The 16,974-nt window shown below is 40.6% G+C and overlaps 1 protein-coding gene across 1 annotated transcript; it reads right to left on the bottom strand.

Moving 5' to 3' along the window:
* Nucleotides 1–4,892: 4,892 nt before the first annotated feature.
* SOST (sclerostin) lies at nucleotides 4,893–13,033 on the bottom strand. Its single transcript, XM_042027789.1, has 2 exons — nucleotides 9,482–13,033; nucleotides 4,893–6,527 (listed from the first exon to the last, which is right to left on the bottom strand). Exons 1-2 carry the CDS (start codon nucleotides 9,699–9,701, stop codon nucleotides 6,106–6,108), a joined length of 642 nt encoding a protein of 213 aa, XP_041883723.1. The 5' UTR covers nucleotides 9,702–13,033; the 3' UTR covers nucleotides 4,893–6,105.
* Nucleotides 13,034–16,974: the final 3,941 nt, after the last annotated feature.

Genomic DNA, 16,974 nt, shown 5'->3' with positions numbered 1-16,974 from the left:
TCCTTATGACTGACTGTGAGCTCTCAACACCATATTAGAGATGTTACTGAAAAAACCTAGTTCTAGAGAAGAGTATCTTTTCAAATGGACTTATTTTTGACTCCTAGGAGGACTCTGGACACCTCTGGTTTGAAGATTAATTTATTTGGAAGCCCATAATAATTGGTGATCAGGCTTAAATACACATTGTATTTTCATTGGAAGTCTATGTCATTGTTTGTCCTCTTCCTCCCCTCAATAATTTTCTGATAGCACTACTTTTGTTTCTAGACATGCAGAAATGCAACATGAGTGAGAAGTTTCTGGTTTTGAGTGCCACCCTTAATCTGAAGAACAATTTTAGGAGAAAACTATCACTTTTAAAACTTACTTCTCCTGCTAATTTGACTAGGGAAAAAAAATAAGTTCCTGCAAATAGCAAAACTCTCCAAATGGGAGAGTAATTACCTTAAATTAAGCCTTATTTCTGGTTATAAAAAAACCCCAACAAAACAACAAACCAACAACCACCCAATTCTAAAAGCATGCTGGGCAGACTGGAAGCATTAGAGTTAAATACTGGCCAGTTTATAGTGAAAGGGAAGGAAATAGACAGGAGGAAGGAAGGAAGAAGGGATTAGAGAAATTGAGAGATGTAAATAGTCTCAGAGGAGCCACGGTGTCCCAAAACCTCTCCTAAGGGAAGTTTTTATACCAAAGAATCTGGAGGTCTGAATGAAGAATGACATCATTTATTTATTTAGCCAGAGCTGAGCTGTTTTCGTAATTGAAATAACCTCATGCTACAAGCATTAAATTGTTGGTGGAGTGATAATGAAGTCTGTTTAACTTAGGGGCTTGATAACCATGAAATAAATACCCTTTTAGTATATTTAAATTGCTTGGAAAGCCATGAACTAGAAAGCTTGAGCCTTAGGGTTAATACTGCAAACAGCCTGATGTGGGAGTCCTCAGTAGGGACATGCATGACCTTGGATTTGTAACTCAGTCAAGGATTTGGGACTCAGGACTCAGTTGAGGACTTGGAGCTGCTCCCCTTTGAGATGAAAATGATGGTATTACCCTTATGGACACCAAGAACAGACCAATGTGTTCACATCATGGGTGCAGCACAAGTTCATAAGAAAATTCACAATTTCGATCTGAAGTGTGAGTTCCCAAGTGTCCTGACAGGCCCACTGGTATCAGTTGTAATCTAAGTGGCCAATATGGGGCAAAAACCCCTGATTCACATCACACACTGCCTCACCTGGGATGGCTAAAATGGATGTTTATGGCTCCAGAAGACCTTAGAGCAGTCTTCCAACACCTAAACAGGGTCTACAGGAAACATGGACAGAGCCTCTATATCAGGGAGTCGAGTGATAGATTGAGGGGCAATGGTTTAAACTGGAAGAGGGTTTGATTTTAGGAAGAAGTTCTTCACTGTGAGGGTGGTGAGGCACTGGAACAGGTTGCCCAGAGAAGCTGTGGCTGCCCCATGCCTGGAAGTGTCCCATTTATCTGTCCACTGTGATGTGGTAAAGGTGAGATGTTTTGAAGATTCTCTTTGTGTTATACTTTCACTTCAGAATTAGCAGGGCGTGTGCTGATGAGTTTTGCCTCAGTTCAGGTTTTACTGATTAGTTTTATTATCCTCCTTTAATGCTAAGAACTTGTTCTCATAAAAGAACAATGACAGCTTTTAGGATTGAAAGAAATAACCAGGTCAGGATACAGCATCAGAAATGGTTAAGGCAGACAGAAGAATCAGCATTGCTTCCTCCCTTTGGCCTTCAGACGCACTGTGTTTGTTACATGTTTGTTACACTCTAGCGAGTGGAAAACTCATTTTGGTGACTAATATAAAAAAATACAGCAAAGCCCCATGTTCCTAATTCAATGAAATGGCAATGAGGCGTCATGAGCCCTGTCCATGAAACTCTGCTGCTGGATGCTACAACTCTCCAAGATTCAGTGTTAAAACTGTTTCCACAGTTCTGGGAAGAGATGAGGAATGTCAATCCCTTGAAAAAACTTTGAGCTGAATTGTCCTTTGATGGCTCTAGGACTGCAAGGGGAGCAGCTGCAGTTTTGTGTAACTAAATAACATTGGCTGCATGTGTTGCAAGTTCTGCAACTTGTGCTGGCTGTATTTTAAATGCTGAGTTATTTTAAAAGTGGACTTCCATTACTGGCCTGTCAAGGGGAGTTCCAGTTTATCAAATTTCCGGTTACAGCTGCACAGTCTGTTCAATCCAAACTCCAGCTGCACATAAATATATTATATGATAATTTAAGGCTTTCGAGGCTGTTTATTATAGAAAAGTTGCTCTGTGTGCCCATAGGCTGCACTAATTTGAGTGAAACAAGCTAATTATAAGTTGATGTCATATGGCTAAAAAAATACATGTTTATTCCTTCCGTGTTTCACAATGCTGACTTTCTCAACCACACTTGCAGAACACACATGTAATGTGTTTTCTGGGCCTAGGATAAAGTTATGCTCTTTATTGTGCAATTTCTAATTAAAAAGATGAACCTTGTGCAAAATCTTTGGGGCCTTGTGGATACCAGCAGGCTCATTCTTCTGCTGGTAGATTTACTTTTCACTGAATAGTAGCAGAATTGTATTTTTGCCAGGAAAAGAAATGAAGTAAGCACACTGACTATTTTAAGCCAGTGAGTATATTGCAGGGAATGTGCCACGGTCTACACAAGGTGTTGGAAATAAAAATGGGGGGGAAAAGCAGATTTGGAGAAATCATGAATTCTGTCTGAAAAAAAGTGACTTGATTGCTTTTCTGAGGACTGCCCATTATGGGAGCTGTTCAGCTCTGACAGGCAGCTGGCTCCAGCCAAGGGAAGGTAAAAGCAGTGACCTGTTACTACTTATATCCCAGCAGCACCTAAACAATGCACAATTGTGCTGTTTTATTGCAAAAATTACAATGAAGACATTCACTCCTGTTTGAAGAGTTTATAGTTCTGAAGAAAAACCATCTAATGCTTTTGTAGAAGGAGCACATAGCACCTAGCAGGTCACTGTCCATTCTTTGAAAAGAACTGAAAGGATATAATTCTGTGTAAAAGACAAACTCAGATTTCCTACAGATACTTTCTCAAACCCACAGTCAGGGATGCTATCTCCTCTCAGATCATGCACATCTATATTAGAGATTAAAAAAATGAGGGTGATTGCAAAAATAAATAAATAAATGAATAAACAAGCCCAAATTCTCTGTCTGAAAAGAACCCACATGGGTGTGGGGGTGGAGGAGAGTGCAGCAGTCTACCTCTGCAACACCCTATATTTTGATTTTTCCAGCTGTTAGCAAAACACTACTATTTCCTACTCCTCTCCTGATAACATAAATTGCAAAAGTGGTGGTTGGAGGTGAATGTTTCAGGAGTAAGATTACAGAAGACCAATCATATCTGCAGACTGCTCATCTCATCCACCTTTAACCTGTGGTAAAACAGTGAGAAGTCACTGCAAACAGGATGGGTGTTGAGAGGAAATACAGCAGTAAAAGTGCCCCAGGATTCCTCGTCCACTGGGATCCTTGTAAAAGCTTTTATAACTTGCAAAGAGTGAATCCTGACATTGTAAGTCAGAAAAATGCAAGATTCTGAGTGGCAGTTTACCAGCAGGAAACACTGGCACTTTTGGTAGACAAGAACTGTGTGGGAGAACACATTTTTCTGGGGGAAGAGGCTCTCTTCCAGGTGAAATATTCGGGAGAAAGACATTACTGGTTCATCTGAAGCAGGCCTGATGCTTCTGAATTGCCTGAAACCTAGGATGAAGTCTGAGATGAAGTGGAGCAAGTCTCTTTCACTGGCTAATCACAACCAACACTTTAAAAACAATATTCCAGTGACTTTGTGAGACTGTGGAACACCTTCCCAGAAAACTGAACAGCTTTTCTCACTTCAGCAATAGTTGCAGGTGCTCATACTGAATTCTGAAAATTAAGCCCCAAGTATCAAATTCATGACGTCAAAGACAAGTCAGGAAAATGTTGTTGCAGTTCTGACAATGGTTTATTTGGGGTTTTTATATGAGGTATCAAATCATAGTAACAAAAGGACACCTTATATACTGGTTGTCTTGAAAAAGCTGTTCATCTTTACATCTCTGTTGAAAGACCTGCATGCTATGTCCAGTCCAAGCTCAGTTTTCTCTGGCTTTATTGGAAGATGTTTCTTAAAGACTAAATGAAAATGAGCATAGGTTTACAATACCAAACTAAAAATTTTTAGCTGTTGCTTGGCAGCCCTTGCAAGGGGATTCCACACATTTTTCTTTTTCAATGAAAGAAATCTGAAGCAATCAGATTTCAATCAAGAAATCTTGATTGACTGTTCACAGATTTATTGTTTTCTTCAGTGGCTTTATCTGGTTGTGAACATATGAATCAGGAAATGTCACTCCCCCAGGGCGAGCAGAAATGAGAATACAGAAATAGTTCTGAGCTACTCATCTGCCCAGGAAGACCTTTTCCATGAGAAACATCATGCACTGGAACTGGGAGTTCTGGGATGGAGTTTCTTTAGGGATGTGTTGGTTGGTAGAATTAAGGACCTCGACCCCTTCCATCACAGAAACTGGAGCTGACACCCTGACTGTTCTGTAAATCACTGGCTTTGCAGGAAATCAGCTTTATACTGTAGCTGAAAATCAATGAGTCTTTCTATAATTAATCATTCTTTCTACTTTATTAACAATGTATTTAAAATTAAAAATAACAGACTAATATTTTTAAAGCAGTATTACTTCTCATTCTCTACAAGTTAAAACATTGCATAAATAATTTCTGGGAAAAAAAATAAATACGTAATTCACTCTCTGAAATGATACCTTTTCTCTCTAGGTTCTGGTCCCACATAAAATAACTGAAAAACCTATCAACATTGCAAATTTCCACAGTTTATATTATTTCAGCGTAAGTTCTACAGGACGTATACACTATGTGACAATTCACTTTCTAACAATATTCTTTAATGTAAAAACACAAACATTAGTCTGAGTGCTGAGATGCCAAGTAAAGGAAAGTTGCTGCCAAACTAAAGTCTTACCAAAGCTGCATCTACTAAAGACTTTTCTAGAGGAATTCATGACTTAGCAGAGGCTCACTTTTAATGCAGAACCACCACCTTACTCACAGAGCTTGGTTTGCACAGTTTTAGTGCTACAGAGTGTGTGGCCAGATAATCCAAACTCTACAGAACAGAAAATATAAATCGACGTATCTAAGCTGATATTAAAGTCGAACCTGTTCTAGGAAATAAGGAATAATCAGTATCTTCTATGTTAAACTATGTATATTGTCAGCTGTTTACAGGACAAACATCAGTGAGGTCATCTGGTTTGAGAGGAGCATCCCTTTCATAAATCTGCTCCACTTACTAGAATTTGTTGAATTGTCCCTAAAACAAATCATTGTTCCTAAATCAATATGGTTTTAGTTGCCAGATCTCAGTTTTGAATCTGTTGACCCCATAATCTTTTAATTAAAAGTATGAAACAGATTTGTCACACTTTTATTTCTGTTTTGAGAACACTAGTGTCGTATTTTGATTTCTGTGTTTGAGAGGAAACACCTGGTGCACGAGGACATCTGATAGTGTGTTAATTTCCCAACAATTTGATTTCATTCACCATAACTTGAAATCCCTGTTACCCCTAACTTTCTATGGCTCCTTCAGAGAGTGCTGACTCTCCTGGTGCTTCCCTAATTGCAAGCTTGTCCTGCATCGTTGTCTGGGAAAGGGATCTCAATATTCTTTTCACATAAAGTGAGTGGAATGATTTCTAGCAAAGCGTGATTGTCACCATAACAGCTTCACTTTCCTCTGCCTTCCTACTCGCACAAGACACACAAACTCCTGTGAACCTCCAAGGGGTACCTCCAGCTACCTCCAGCTCGCTTTATCTCATTCTCTTATCAGACCATAAGTGCTATAATCTGATAGATTTTTGCCTATGTGACCCTTTGACCCAGCTTAGCAGAAGGAATTGGAACCTACTGCAGTCAGAACATCATGCTGTGGCCTCTAAGTGCCTTTTGATGGTTTACAAAACATCCAGAGCTGCTAGTCTGTGTCACCCAGAGCCACCTTCTAATAAGCATTTTCTAACTCGTGCTGGTTAGATTTGCTGCTCCTGGCTCTGGAGAGATGGGGCTTCTTGTTCTTCTGAGGCCTGGCAGCTTCCTTCCCGAAGTCCTTGAGCTCAGACTGGTTGTGGTAGCGAGTGTAGCGCTTGCACTTGCAGGACGTGACAGCTCGGAATTTGTAAGTCCGAGTCTCCTCGTGGGGACAGGCCATCTGGATGCGCTGCGTGCGGCTGTGGGCGGGGATGCAGCGGTAATCCAGGGAATTCTGGCGCCACCACTTGCCTCTGCCGATGGAGTTGGGCAGGAGGTGCGAGGGCTCGCAGTGGCCGGAGCAGAGCAGCTCCTTGACGGGCTTCAGGCTGCGGCAGGGCCCGTCCGTCACGTAGCGCGTGGTGCGCATCTCCCGGCAGCTGAAGTCGGAGGCATCTGGAAGGAGGGACGCGTTAATGATGCCTGGCTGCTTTCCCTGCCATCCCTGAGAAAGCTCCCACCAAACCCCCCACGCCCCGTCTCCCTGCGCTGTCGGTGGGAAGGAGGGAGGGGTTTTGGGAATAAAGGTGTTTTTAAAGGCTTATTTTACTTCGCATTATCCTCCTCTGGTTTTGTTAGTAATGAATTCGCTTTGTGCCTCTAAGCTGAGCCTGTTTTGCCCTTGGAGTGTTTTCTCCCAGTCCTTATCCCAACCCATGAACCCTTAGTTAATTTTTCTCTCCTCTGCCCAGCTGTGGCAGGGCAGGGTGAGCAAGTGGCTTTCATGGGTGCCTGGTGTTTGGCCAGTGTCAAACACGACAGTTTCTGTAGCAGATCCTTCTCTGAGCTAGATACAAGCTGAATGTCTTGAACAGCAGATTTTCAGGAGAAATATCTCAAAGGACTCACTCCTGCAGTTCCTGACTATTTGGCTGCTCTAGCTGTGAGACCCTTGAACAACAATGTACAAACTGGTGAATAAAATCCACCAGGTACCTTTCATGTCAGTGCTGTGCAGGGGGGAAATGGAGCTGCTGGAGCCCAGCCCCAGCAGCAGCTGGGATTTTTTGACAGTATTCTCCTGTGAGCAACACTTTCCCCCACTGCTCTCGTTTAACTCTATTGGCTTCAGATGTTGACTCCAGATTTAAATTCTTTTGCAACAAAAAAAGTGTTCCTTAAGTGATTTTTATCTTGCATATTGTGTTCCAGGTTAGAGAAATTGCAGGTAACAGCAGCACTAAGGAATTCCCACTATCCAGGCACCAGCTTTTCCAAGTTTACTACTCTCTGAGATAATTCCACGTCCCACATAGTTTCCTTCAGACAGCTAGGGGCACCTTCTGGCTATTAGGAACCTTACAGATTTTTTCCTCTCCTTTTTCTCAATGGATAACTATAGGCAAATGAAACATTAAGTATTAAGAAACTTTCCAACTGTATAGGAACATAACTTTTCCCAAAAGTGTCTCTTTTCCCAAATGACATGCTTGGTTAATCGACTTGTTGAGAAGACACAATATTTGGTTTTTAAGTGTTTATCAAACAACTTCATCTAGATAAACACATATTAATATTCTTCTCTTAGTCAAAAGGAGAGTTTTAACTCAGGAACATTACTTGTGGTGGAAGCCTTTGAAGGTCAGCTCACAGAGAAGGCTGTGTCTGTTAGGCCCATTCTCCTCACTGTGTACAAGGTTTAGTTCAGCAAAAGAGAATTCTGACCCTGAATCATTAATGACAGAACAGCATTTGTACAGACATTTCAACTTCTGGTAGGAAAACCTCAGGAAATGTGAAGTACAGAAACAGGACTTTTAGTGCTCAGATTTATATTTGTCTAAGTACAGCTAGCAAGGTTTCATTTTATAAAAGTTTGAAGGACTGCATTAATGAAATTAAACAATCCTTGTCAGCTGTGACAAAAATACTGGCAACTGAACTCCATGTGCACTTAGTCTAATACTCCCAAGTTCCCTAAGCATCTAAGAAAATGATGCCTGTCTGTAATAAGAAAACCAAACATTGAATAAGGTGTATTTTACCACCATAATGCACAGACAGTTAAACATCCAGGCATTTTCCTCAGCTCTCTAGGTTATATTATGTGCATTTATATCCTGTCCTGTAAGTGTGCAGGTTGAACACAGTGCACAATCGTTCATGGTCCTGTGTTCCAGAAAGGTCTGGCCCCTTTGGATCACAATTTTGATTCCTTATGTCAAAGATGACAAAATAAGTATTCAAGACCATTGTGGATCTTTAACAACTGCCCAGTCTCCTTCACTCTTCGATTTATTAAGGTAATGTCCTTTCCACTTCAAAAAATACGCACATAGCAGAGGGGCAGGTTCCCATCAGTGGATGTCAGAGTAGTAAGAGGCTAGAAAATGAAGATATTCAGATGTGGCAAAAAAACCAACCTGCTCCGACCAGGTGGTTGGTGGGGCTGCCTGGGAGAAACAGAGTACCCTCCCTCTTAGGAATTTAAGAACCTTTTAAGGTCCCACTCTCAAAAGCATTACTTTTTTTTTTTTCTTTTAAAATATTGTTAACCCTGTGGTTTTAAATGCCTTAACTGACAGCTGCAGCAGAAATTCACAATTGCCTTCCAGTTGTCCCCAGAAAAAGGAGGCAATGAGATCTGCAATGCACAACTGTGGAAACTCTAAGTTTGGTCTGTTGCTGTTTGCTCTGTGTGCTTTATGCTTTGTGTTGGAGGACCAAGCTTGCCCTATTTTCCAGCAGAAAACTTTTTTAAAGCTACCTTTCTCTGTTTGGTGTTAGCTTTCCAACTTCTGTCTCTCCTTCAAAAGCCTTGTGTTCTGCACCACTGCTAAAGTTAGACATTTGGTCAAGTGCAGTGACATGTATTCATGAAGCATTTTTGGCTGCTGGAACCTGACTGAAGATCTGTCTGTTAGCAAAGGACAGTGAGCAGCACACTTCTTTCATTTAACTGAGCACAACCTCAATGTGCCACTTTTGATGTGTGATCTTAATCACAACTGGTGTGCATGTTCCTAAATATTGAGAATTTATATTATTGTCTCCACAGTCAAGCCATTGCCCCATCCTAATATTAAAGAGGGAAAGATGACTTGTGATATTTCCTCACAAAACACAGAGAAGTGTTAGTAATATCTACTACAGATTTTATGTATTGGAGTTGTCTGCAGAGAGCAGCTGGGCAGAGTAGCAATGTTCAACAGAGAATGTTTTCATCAGCAAACTCCAGCATATTCTTTCTAATATTTATATTCATACTTCTTCAACAGTAGATGTAAATCCCTACCACTTAAAGCAATTGGGCCACACCCAAAAGTGTTAATAAACAAACACATATGATACCAAGTATTCTTTCACAAATTTTCTGCTATGATCCAAAACAATAATGAGATTTTTCTTACCATTCAGGTCTGGAGTTTGTTGTATGTGTCTTCCTCCATGTTTTGCCTGATTCATTGTGTTGTTGTTGCTGAAAGTCTGCTCCATCGGTGTTTCTGTATTTTCAGGGACCTCAGGAATGATTTCTGTAGCATCATTTTTAAACATCTGCCACCCTTGAGCAGACTGAAATGTAATTTGTGTCACGACGCAGACAGCGCACACAGCCCAAGAGATCTGCATGGTGGCAGCTCACGGATCAGCTTTTCAGCACCCTGACAGTCTCAGATCCCAGGCAAAGGCACATTATTCCCCTTTTTAAAATCCTTTTTAGAACCAAGCCAGCCAATGACTATACAAAGTGGGAAGGGCCAGACAACAACTCATTCATCTCAGCTTTTGTCAGTGTGAAATAAAATGGGTGTGTGGGGGTGGGTTAGTGACAATATTTTACAACTTTCATGCAAAAACTTCTCATATTCATTTAATTTTTGAGCCTGGCAGCAAATGGTGATAGACAAGACTACCATGAATTGCAACCTGACAAGTCTTTCTGCAGGTTTTTTTTTTAACAATGGTATAATTAAAACCTGCTTCTGCCTCCATCCGTATTTGGAACTTTGGCTATTGTCTTTTCCAAAGGTTTTGCAGACTTTTTACTATTGCTCTTGTTATTCCTCTTCCCTTGCTTGCTGTATAAAGTAAGTAAATCTAGAAACTGTAGCTCAGGAGTTCTGCTTTTCAGCCTCTGCAGGGGAATGATTAGGGTTAGGGTAGCTTTTTTTCCCTTTCCAAATCAAGGTGCTTTACATTTTGTTTCACAGATATACTGGAAGAAACAGGGAAGAGCTTCATTTCAATATGAGAAGTTGTTGTGTTTACTTTTCCTTTAAAATAGTTACTTGGGATATGTTTTTTAGGTTAAACAGCCAGAATGCTGTACATCATACTTTTTGATGTGCTCTTTCTCACATTTTTTACTCTTGGAAAAAAACCCCTTACACATATTTGCATTTGCTTTAAATTCATCACACACTACTACTTCTGCTGACATCCTGTGGAAGTGCTGAAAACAGGACATTTGCTTATTTTAAACACAAGAACATGGCCAGACTAATTTCCAGTCATCATATAACCAACAAAAAGAGAGAACTGATGACTTTAGGTCTAAGGCATCTATGCCTAAGATGTATTTATGTATCATGTTTTAGAATCTCATCTATGGTATTCTTCCTTGCAAAAACAAGATGATAGTGGTGAAAATATCATAATTTCTGTGTCTCAAGACCACATACACTTTCAAGTGATTTGCAAATGATGTTAGGCTGAATACATTAATCAGAAAGCATCTCAGCCTTTAGTAAGATTAGATATTACACTGAGCTTATCACAGCTACTGAAAACAAAATGTTTGCTTAAAGCAGTACAGGGACACGTGTGTGTTACTGCCATGCTTGTCACATACTTTCTCACAAAAATATTTCCTGTAGAAGAGACTCAAAAATGGTTCAGTCTGACTTCCCCCTATTGCTGTAACACTCAGAATGGCTTGCATTCCATTCTGACAATTCCCCTGACCAGGTACAGAAAAGAGGTGTCACCAAATTTAAGCTGTAGGTGCATTCTCCCTCGGTGTGCCCTTGATCATGAGCAACAGCAACGACCTGGGGACATTTCACCTCTTCAGCCACACACACACAGGCACAGCCAGCAGATGCACCGGTGGTACTGAGGCTGAGCTTTAGCACAGCTGCTCTCTGCAATGGTCCTTTCCTAAAACAGTGGCATCTGGAATATCTTGTAAGGTGTTTCATTGCTAGCCTTTTGCTCAGCTCAAAATTAGAAATCAGCCTTCTCAGAAGTGCTCTCCTTTCCAAATACACCAAAGAATGTCTAAAAGAAATCATGCATTGTGTTTTATGCAACAGTGTGCCCTTACAGTCAGTTCCCCTTCCTCCCTTCCCCAGCCCACATCCTAGGCATCCTACCACCTCAGAAATGACTCTGTTTTTATGGAGGAATACAACAGACTATTTTCTTTCTACAAGATCTTTTTCTCCTCAGCCAGTCAGGTTATAGTCTTAATACATTCTTTAATACAGACTGTTGTCAAGTAATTTGCCTCTGATACGCTGATTCTTTTTCCTCTATAATCATCATCATCATCATCAGTGGCACCGATTTTCTTTCATTACTAACCTCCTCCTTTTGTCAAAGCAGTTAATGATGGTCTCACAAATACAGGAAACCCAAACTCTCATCTACTGCAAACGTTCTTCTAAACATAATTTTGCTTACTTACAAGTAAATCTATTTTTAGCTTAGAGCTAAACTGAACAAGTTGTGAAGGACTTGAAGTCCTGAAGGACCAGGAACTAAACAAAGATTTTGGTATTATTTTTGTCAGATAGGAATACCACCAGGTGTGGATATCCACCAATAGAGACCTTGTCCAAAGTGACATGGCAGCTTGTGGCATCACAGAGCACAGCTGAAAAGCAGAACAGGAGAGCAGGAGAAAGGTGAGTACTGGTAATCACTGAATCATTGCTACCTATTTACTCCCCTGTTTAAATGCCTTCAGAATTATATGTATCCACCAAAGCTCAGCTTCTGTTAATTTCTTTTCCTGTAACATCTGCCTAAAGAATATTTCCAAAAGCTATCATTGTCAGTGTAGGCCTTCTAGAGAGAATCTCATTTAATCACCTGTCACATAAAACATAAAAATTTTCTTGATGTAGTTTCTCTTGAGCACTTAAACAATCCCCTGTATTAACTGTCTTAACATTTATCTGTATAACCCACTGGGAGAAATAATACCAAAAAAATTTCTGAATGTAAAAATCAGAAGCTATACTTAGCCTGTGGCTTAAAACTTCTTGTCCATAAGGTAGGAGGGCAGCCTAATAGATGCCAGAAAAGAGCCCAAATCTCACAGATTCAGATTCCTTAACTACAAAAACATTCTTTCACATACTGTAGCTGCTTGCCTGCTCACAGTCCTTTCTGCAGCATAGCAGATATGGTCTGTGCTGCAGCACCCCACAAAAAATAAGATTTTTGTACTCTTAATGAAGCACAGGGAAAAAAAAAAAAAAGAGTTATCAAGGATAGTGTGTTCTCAGAATGAGCCCTCAGCTACCAGGGTGGGACTGATACTGGACCCCTTCTATTGAGAACTGAGCTGCTGTTTTCTGAGCTGAAAAATACCATCCTCAGTCACGTGTTGTGGTTTGCCCATAGCCAGGAGCCAAGCCCACGCTGCCGCTCGCTCACTCCCCACCAACTGGGACTGGGGACAGAGTCCCAAGGGTAAAAGCTCTTACCTAAAAAAAGGCTCTAAAAGCAGGTTGAGATAAAGACATTGTAATAGGAAAAGCAAAAGCCACGCATGCAGCAAAGCAAAGTAAGGCATTAATTCCTCCTATGGGCAGCAGGTGTGCTCGGTCACCTCCAGGAGAGCAGGAGCCCACTACGTGTGGCTGTTACTTGGGAGGACTAACACCATCACTACACACTTTATATGCTGAGCACGGTGCCAAATGGTCTGGAATATCCATTTGGCCCGTTGGGCTCAGCTGTCTCCGTGTGTCTCCCCCCAGTTTCCCACACCCCCTGCCCCCTCCCCAACACGGCCCTATGAGAAGCAGAAAAGGCCTCAGCTCTGTGGCAGCCCTGCTCAGCAGTAACAAAAACATCTCTGTAAGATCATCGCTGTTTTCAGTACAAATCCTAAACACAGCCCCCTAGCAGACACTGGGAATAAAATTAACCCTACCCCAGCCAAAACCAGTACACTGCTCTTAGAGCGAATCAGACACATCAGGGGAGCAGGTACAAGGCGTTAACTGGCATCCTGTACTTAGCCTGAATCCTTTGCTGCTGCTTTCTGAACTCAAGCATCTGTCCTGAAACGCTGGCATTGCAACCCTACAACGAAGGTAGGCACATCTAAACCAGTTTCTTAAATTGGTTCAGTCACTTCCAGCTTCAGGTGCTCGCTCTGCCCACACCTGGGCCAAAGGGGGGGGTTCTGTTCAGCATCCAAGCCCGAAGCTGTACACGTGCAATCTGAGCTACCTGTGGACAGTGTGACAATGCTTCACACACTGCCCAGGAATTCAGTTTTTGACATGATTAAGAACTTTGCTTCTCAAACAGGTTGCTAATTTTTCCATGATGCAGCCTTTCCCGATCAACTTCCAGCTGTCTCAGAAGAATTTTGCAGTGTCACATACTACGGTGTGAATGTAACAGCCTGAGTGCTGCGGTGTGATCTCCTGCAAGCAGCCAAAACAAACTGATTCTTAGTATTCTCCTACCAGAGACTGATAAATCATTCTGGTGGCTTGCCTTTTTCAGTGATAAGAATACACTGGATTCACACAACAGCATTGTTCAGGGACTCAGTGATGACTCTCCAGGAAGAATAACAAGCCTACAGCTCCATCTGGTGAGTCAGCCAGCCAGCGACACACAGGAATTGGAATTAAAACACACAACCAACACTTGATAATTTCCAGGATTTATTTGCAGAAGAAATTAATAGGACACTAATTCTCACCAGCAAGTCCTTAAAAGACACCTCTCAGGCTTGTTCTGTTTCTGGTTTTACTCATTGGTGAAGCTCAGAAAGTAATTTTAGAAGAAACCTCTGTGCTAAACTAAGAAAGATTCCACTAGATAGTCTCTCTGTGCTAAAACATCATAGTAAACTAGCAGAACTAATATAAAAAATAAAAGAAGGTAAAAACTCCTGCTTCTACTTCTGGCATCAGAGATTTAATTAGTTCTGGACAACAGAAGGCAGCTCAACGAAAGTATCTGAATGATGAAAACAAACATTGCTAATATTCTTTCTGCTGTTGTTCTTTGCTGAGGAGGAGGAAAGTGTATTTGACACAAATTTGTTTTTCAACTCAGAGAGCATGCATTACTCTTATACACAGTGCTTTTCATCTCCAAGGCCTTTTATGAAGATTAATTCTCACATCACTCGCATCACCAATCATAATTACTGGAGAAGAAAAGGGTGTCCAATTTTAATACAGGCACCCAAAAATGGAATTACAATACATCATATTGTGGCTGCTACTTCTGCATTCAGATATTATTAATTCTAAGTTTGAAATAACTTAATGAAATGCTCACTTTTCAGGAGTGCAGCATTCTCTCATGAAGTGGTTTCTGGCAGTACCCATGGTGCAGAGTTGCATACCAGGGTACAACACTTGCCAACACTGTAGTCTCACTGCAGGACCAAGGGATGAAAAAAGAACTATAAAATGTTATTATTTTTGATTTTTAATCACTAGTTTTAGTTTAGTTTAGTTTGCTATTTTTAGTTACAGACTTCTTTCCTGTACTTATTCATCAGCTAAGAAAGAGTTCAGTGTAAGTGAATTTAGTTTTACATGGATCATCATTTTGTCTATCTGAACTTTCATCTTTGTTCCTTGTTGTAAAGTATGAGTAGCTTCTCACCTTCTCTCTTCCCCCCCTCTCTAACTTCACTAACTCTTAAGAATGAAAAACTCTAAGCTGTTGCTTTTTCTTTCACTGTGCTAGACTTGGCAAGGTAGAGATCTTCATTCCATGATAGATGCATATTTTATAGAGACACCATCCCTTCTCCACGGTACTACGTGCTCAAAAATTACCACACTGCTGTTCAGGACAAACATATTAATGTAAATCCTGATGACTCTATTTTAGCTGTGGCCAAGGAGTTTCAACTCCAAAAACAGAGTGTTGCTGTTTGCAACAAACAGTTCTTTTAAAATGTATCTTCCTAAATTAGCGTTCTTGTAAGAAACATCTCACAGCAAAGGGCAGGTGCACAGCAATTTCAGAGGAATAAAAAGTTCTATTTCTTCCAATACTTTCTCAATTTCATATTACATGGAAAGAAAGCTCTCTTTCCCATGTTTTATGCAATCTTTCCTTCTACAATCAGAAGGAGAAATTTAGAAGTATACAGCATATCACTATGGATTAGAGGCATACAAGATCTTCTTGGCCAGCTAAAACAGGCAGAGGAATTTGAACGTGACTGTACTTGGAGAGCAAAACTAAAAGAGAAAGGGTATGATCCATTAATAGAGCAGTGGGCTGACATTCTAACTATTTTTAGCCTGCTCTAGAAGCAGAAATGGTTTCATTACTGAGTTGCCTATCAGTAATTTAAAATACGATATATCGTCTCACCTTCCAAACTAATTTATAACATTGTCTTACTTATGCCTCTCCACCCTTGTATTACAAAACATTTGCTAAACCAGTTTTATTTTACTAAGACAAATGAGCCAGAGTTACCATAAAAGTGACCAGTGTCCCATGAAGTAAAAGATTATATTGAATATAAGAACACATTCCCCCTTGTTTTGATTTTCAGTGTTTCTTGATATTGACAACTACAGAAACACAGCCATAAGATAAACAGACTCAATTTTAACAAACCATTCTGGTTCTAATCTGACAACTACCAGCCTTCTTACAATCTGTCCAAGAGTAACAAAGGTCTAATGCCTGATGGTTTCTTAGCTCTTTAATGGACTGGAATTTTGACTTCCAAGTAGCAGATGAAAGACAAAGTGCATCCACAGGAATTTCCCTTTTTTTTCCTTATAGTGCAAATAGGTGTTAAGAATACATGGTGTGAGACAAGACCAAAAAATCTATGTTTATAGTAAAAATTTTAAAAGGGTAATTTATAAATTAGACTGCAGTATGAAAAGTCAGTATTGTAGAAAAGGTAAGGCCAGTATTCCTATTTCTAAACCCATTACTCCTATTTCACACAACATGAAATTAGCAACTAGGAATTTTGAAGAAGCATTTACTCCTGATTAAATGAATTAATGGGAGAAAGCAGACAGGTATGTAATTAGCTAGTGGAATTGACGACTGCTTTTTATTACTGAACCATCGTGATTCAAGGCAACACTGAATACTGACTGACAGTGGAGATGTGACAGGAAACACTCTGTAGAGTGGTCCCCAGTCGTCACTTTGAAGGACACAATAGAGAAAAGGCTACTTGAAGTGGCAGCTCCCTCCTGTGGAAGGAGCAACAGTAAGACTGGTGCTCAAGCAGAATAATGCAGTTTAACTTCAAGAAAGTTACCTTGGTACACAGAACTTCCCCCTGCCACTCCCACATCTCCAAACCACACAACCCCAGCAACAGAAGTAAAACACTGTATGGACGTCCTTTGTGATTTCTGATTACTAAACTGAGCAGACAAAACTAGACCTGGGATCATGTGTCACTAAGACACAGTGTTTCTGTTTAAAACTGTGTTAAGATTTTTCATTCTAGAACTACATTAAAGCACAGGTAAGAATGGAACACAGCCACCCCGGTTTCTGATGGTTTAACCAACAATCCCAAGTTTGCAGTGGGAGATCATCTGCATCAAGACAGTGCTGTAACTCACAGGCACACATTTACACACTTAGGCACAGTGCAAACAAAGTTCCCTCTCCCAACACTGCAATGACTCATTTCATC

The sequence above is a fragment of the Corvus kubaryi genome, unplaced genomic scaffold (assembly GCF_017639235.1).
Source record: "Corvus kubaryi isolate FWS band 111438036 unplaced genomic scaffold, C.kubaryi_AGA036_p1.0 37301, whole genome shotgun sequence".
In the NCBI taxonomy this organism is placed as follows: Eukaryota; Metazoa; Chordata; class Aves; order Passeriformes; family Corvidae; genus Corvus; species Corvus kubaryi.
Note: the sequence above shows the minus strand (reverse complement) of the source record. Positions and strands in the feature narration are given on the sequence as shown.

Excerpts from the sequence above, each read along its gene's own strand:
- SOST (XM_042027789.1), bottom strand. The coding sequence starts at position 9,701 with ATGCAGATCTCTTGGGCTGTGTGCGCTGTCTGCGTCGTGACACAAATT. Across the intron at positions 6,528-9,481 it reads ACAAACTCCAGACCTGAATG|ATGCCTCCGACTTCAGCTGC; the intron begins GTAAGAAAAATC and ends CCCTCCTTCCAG.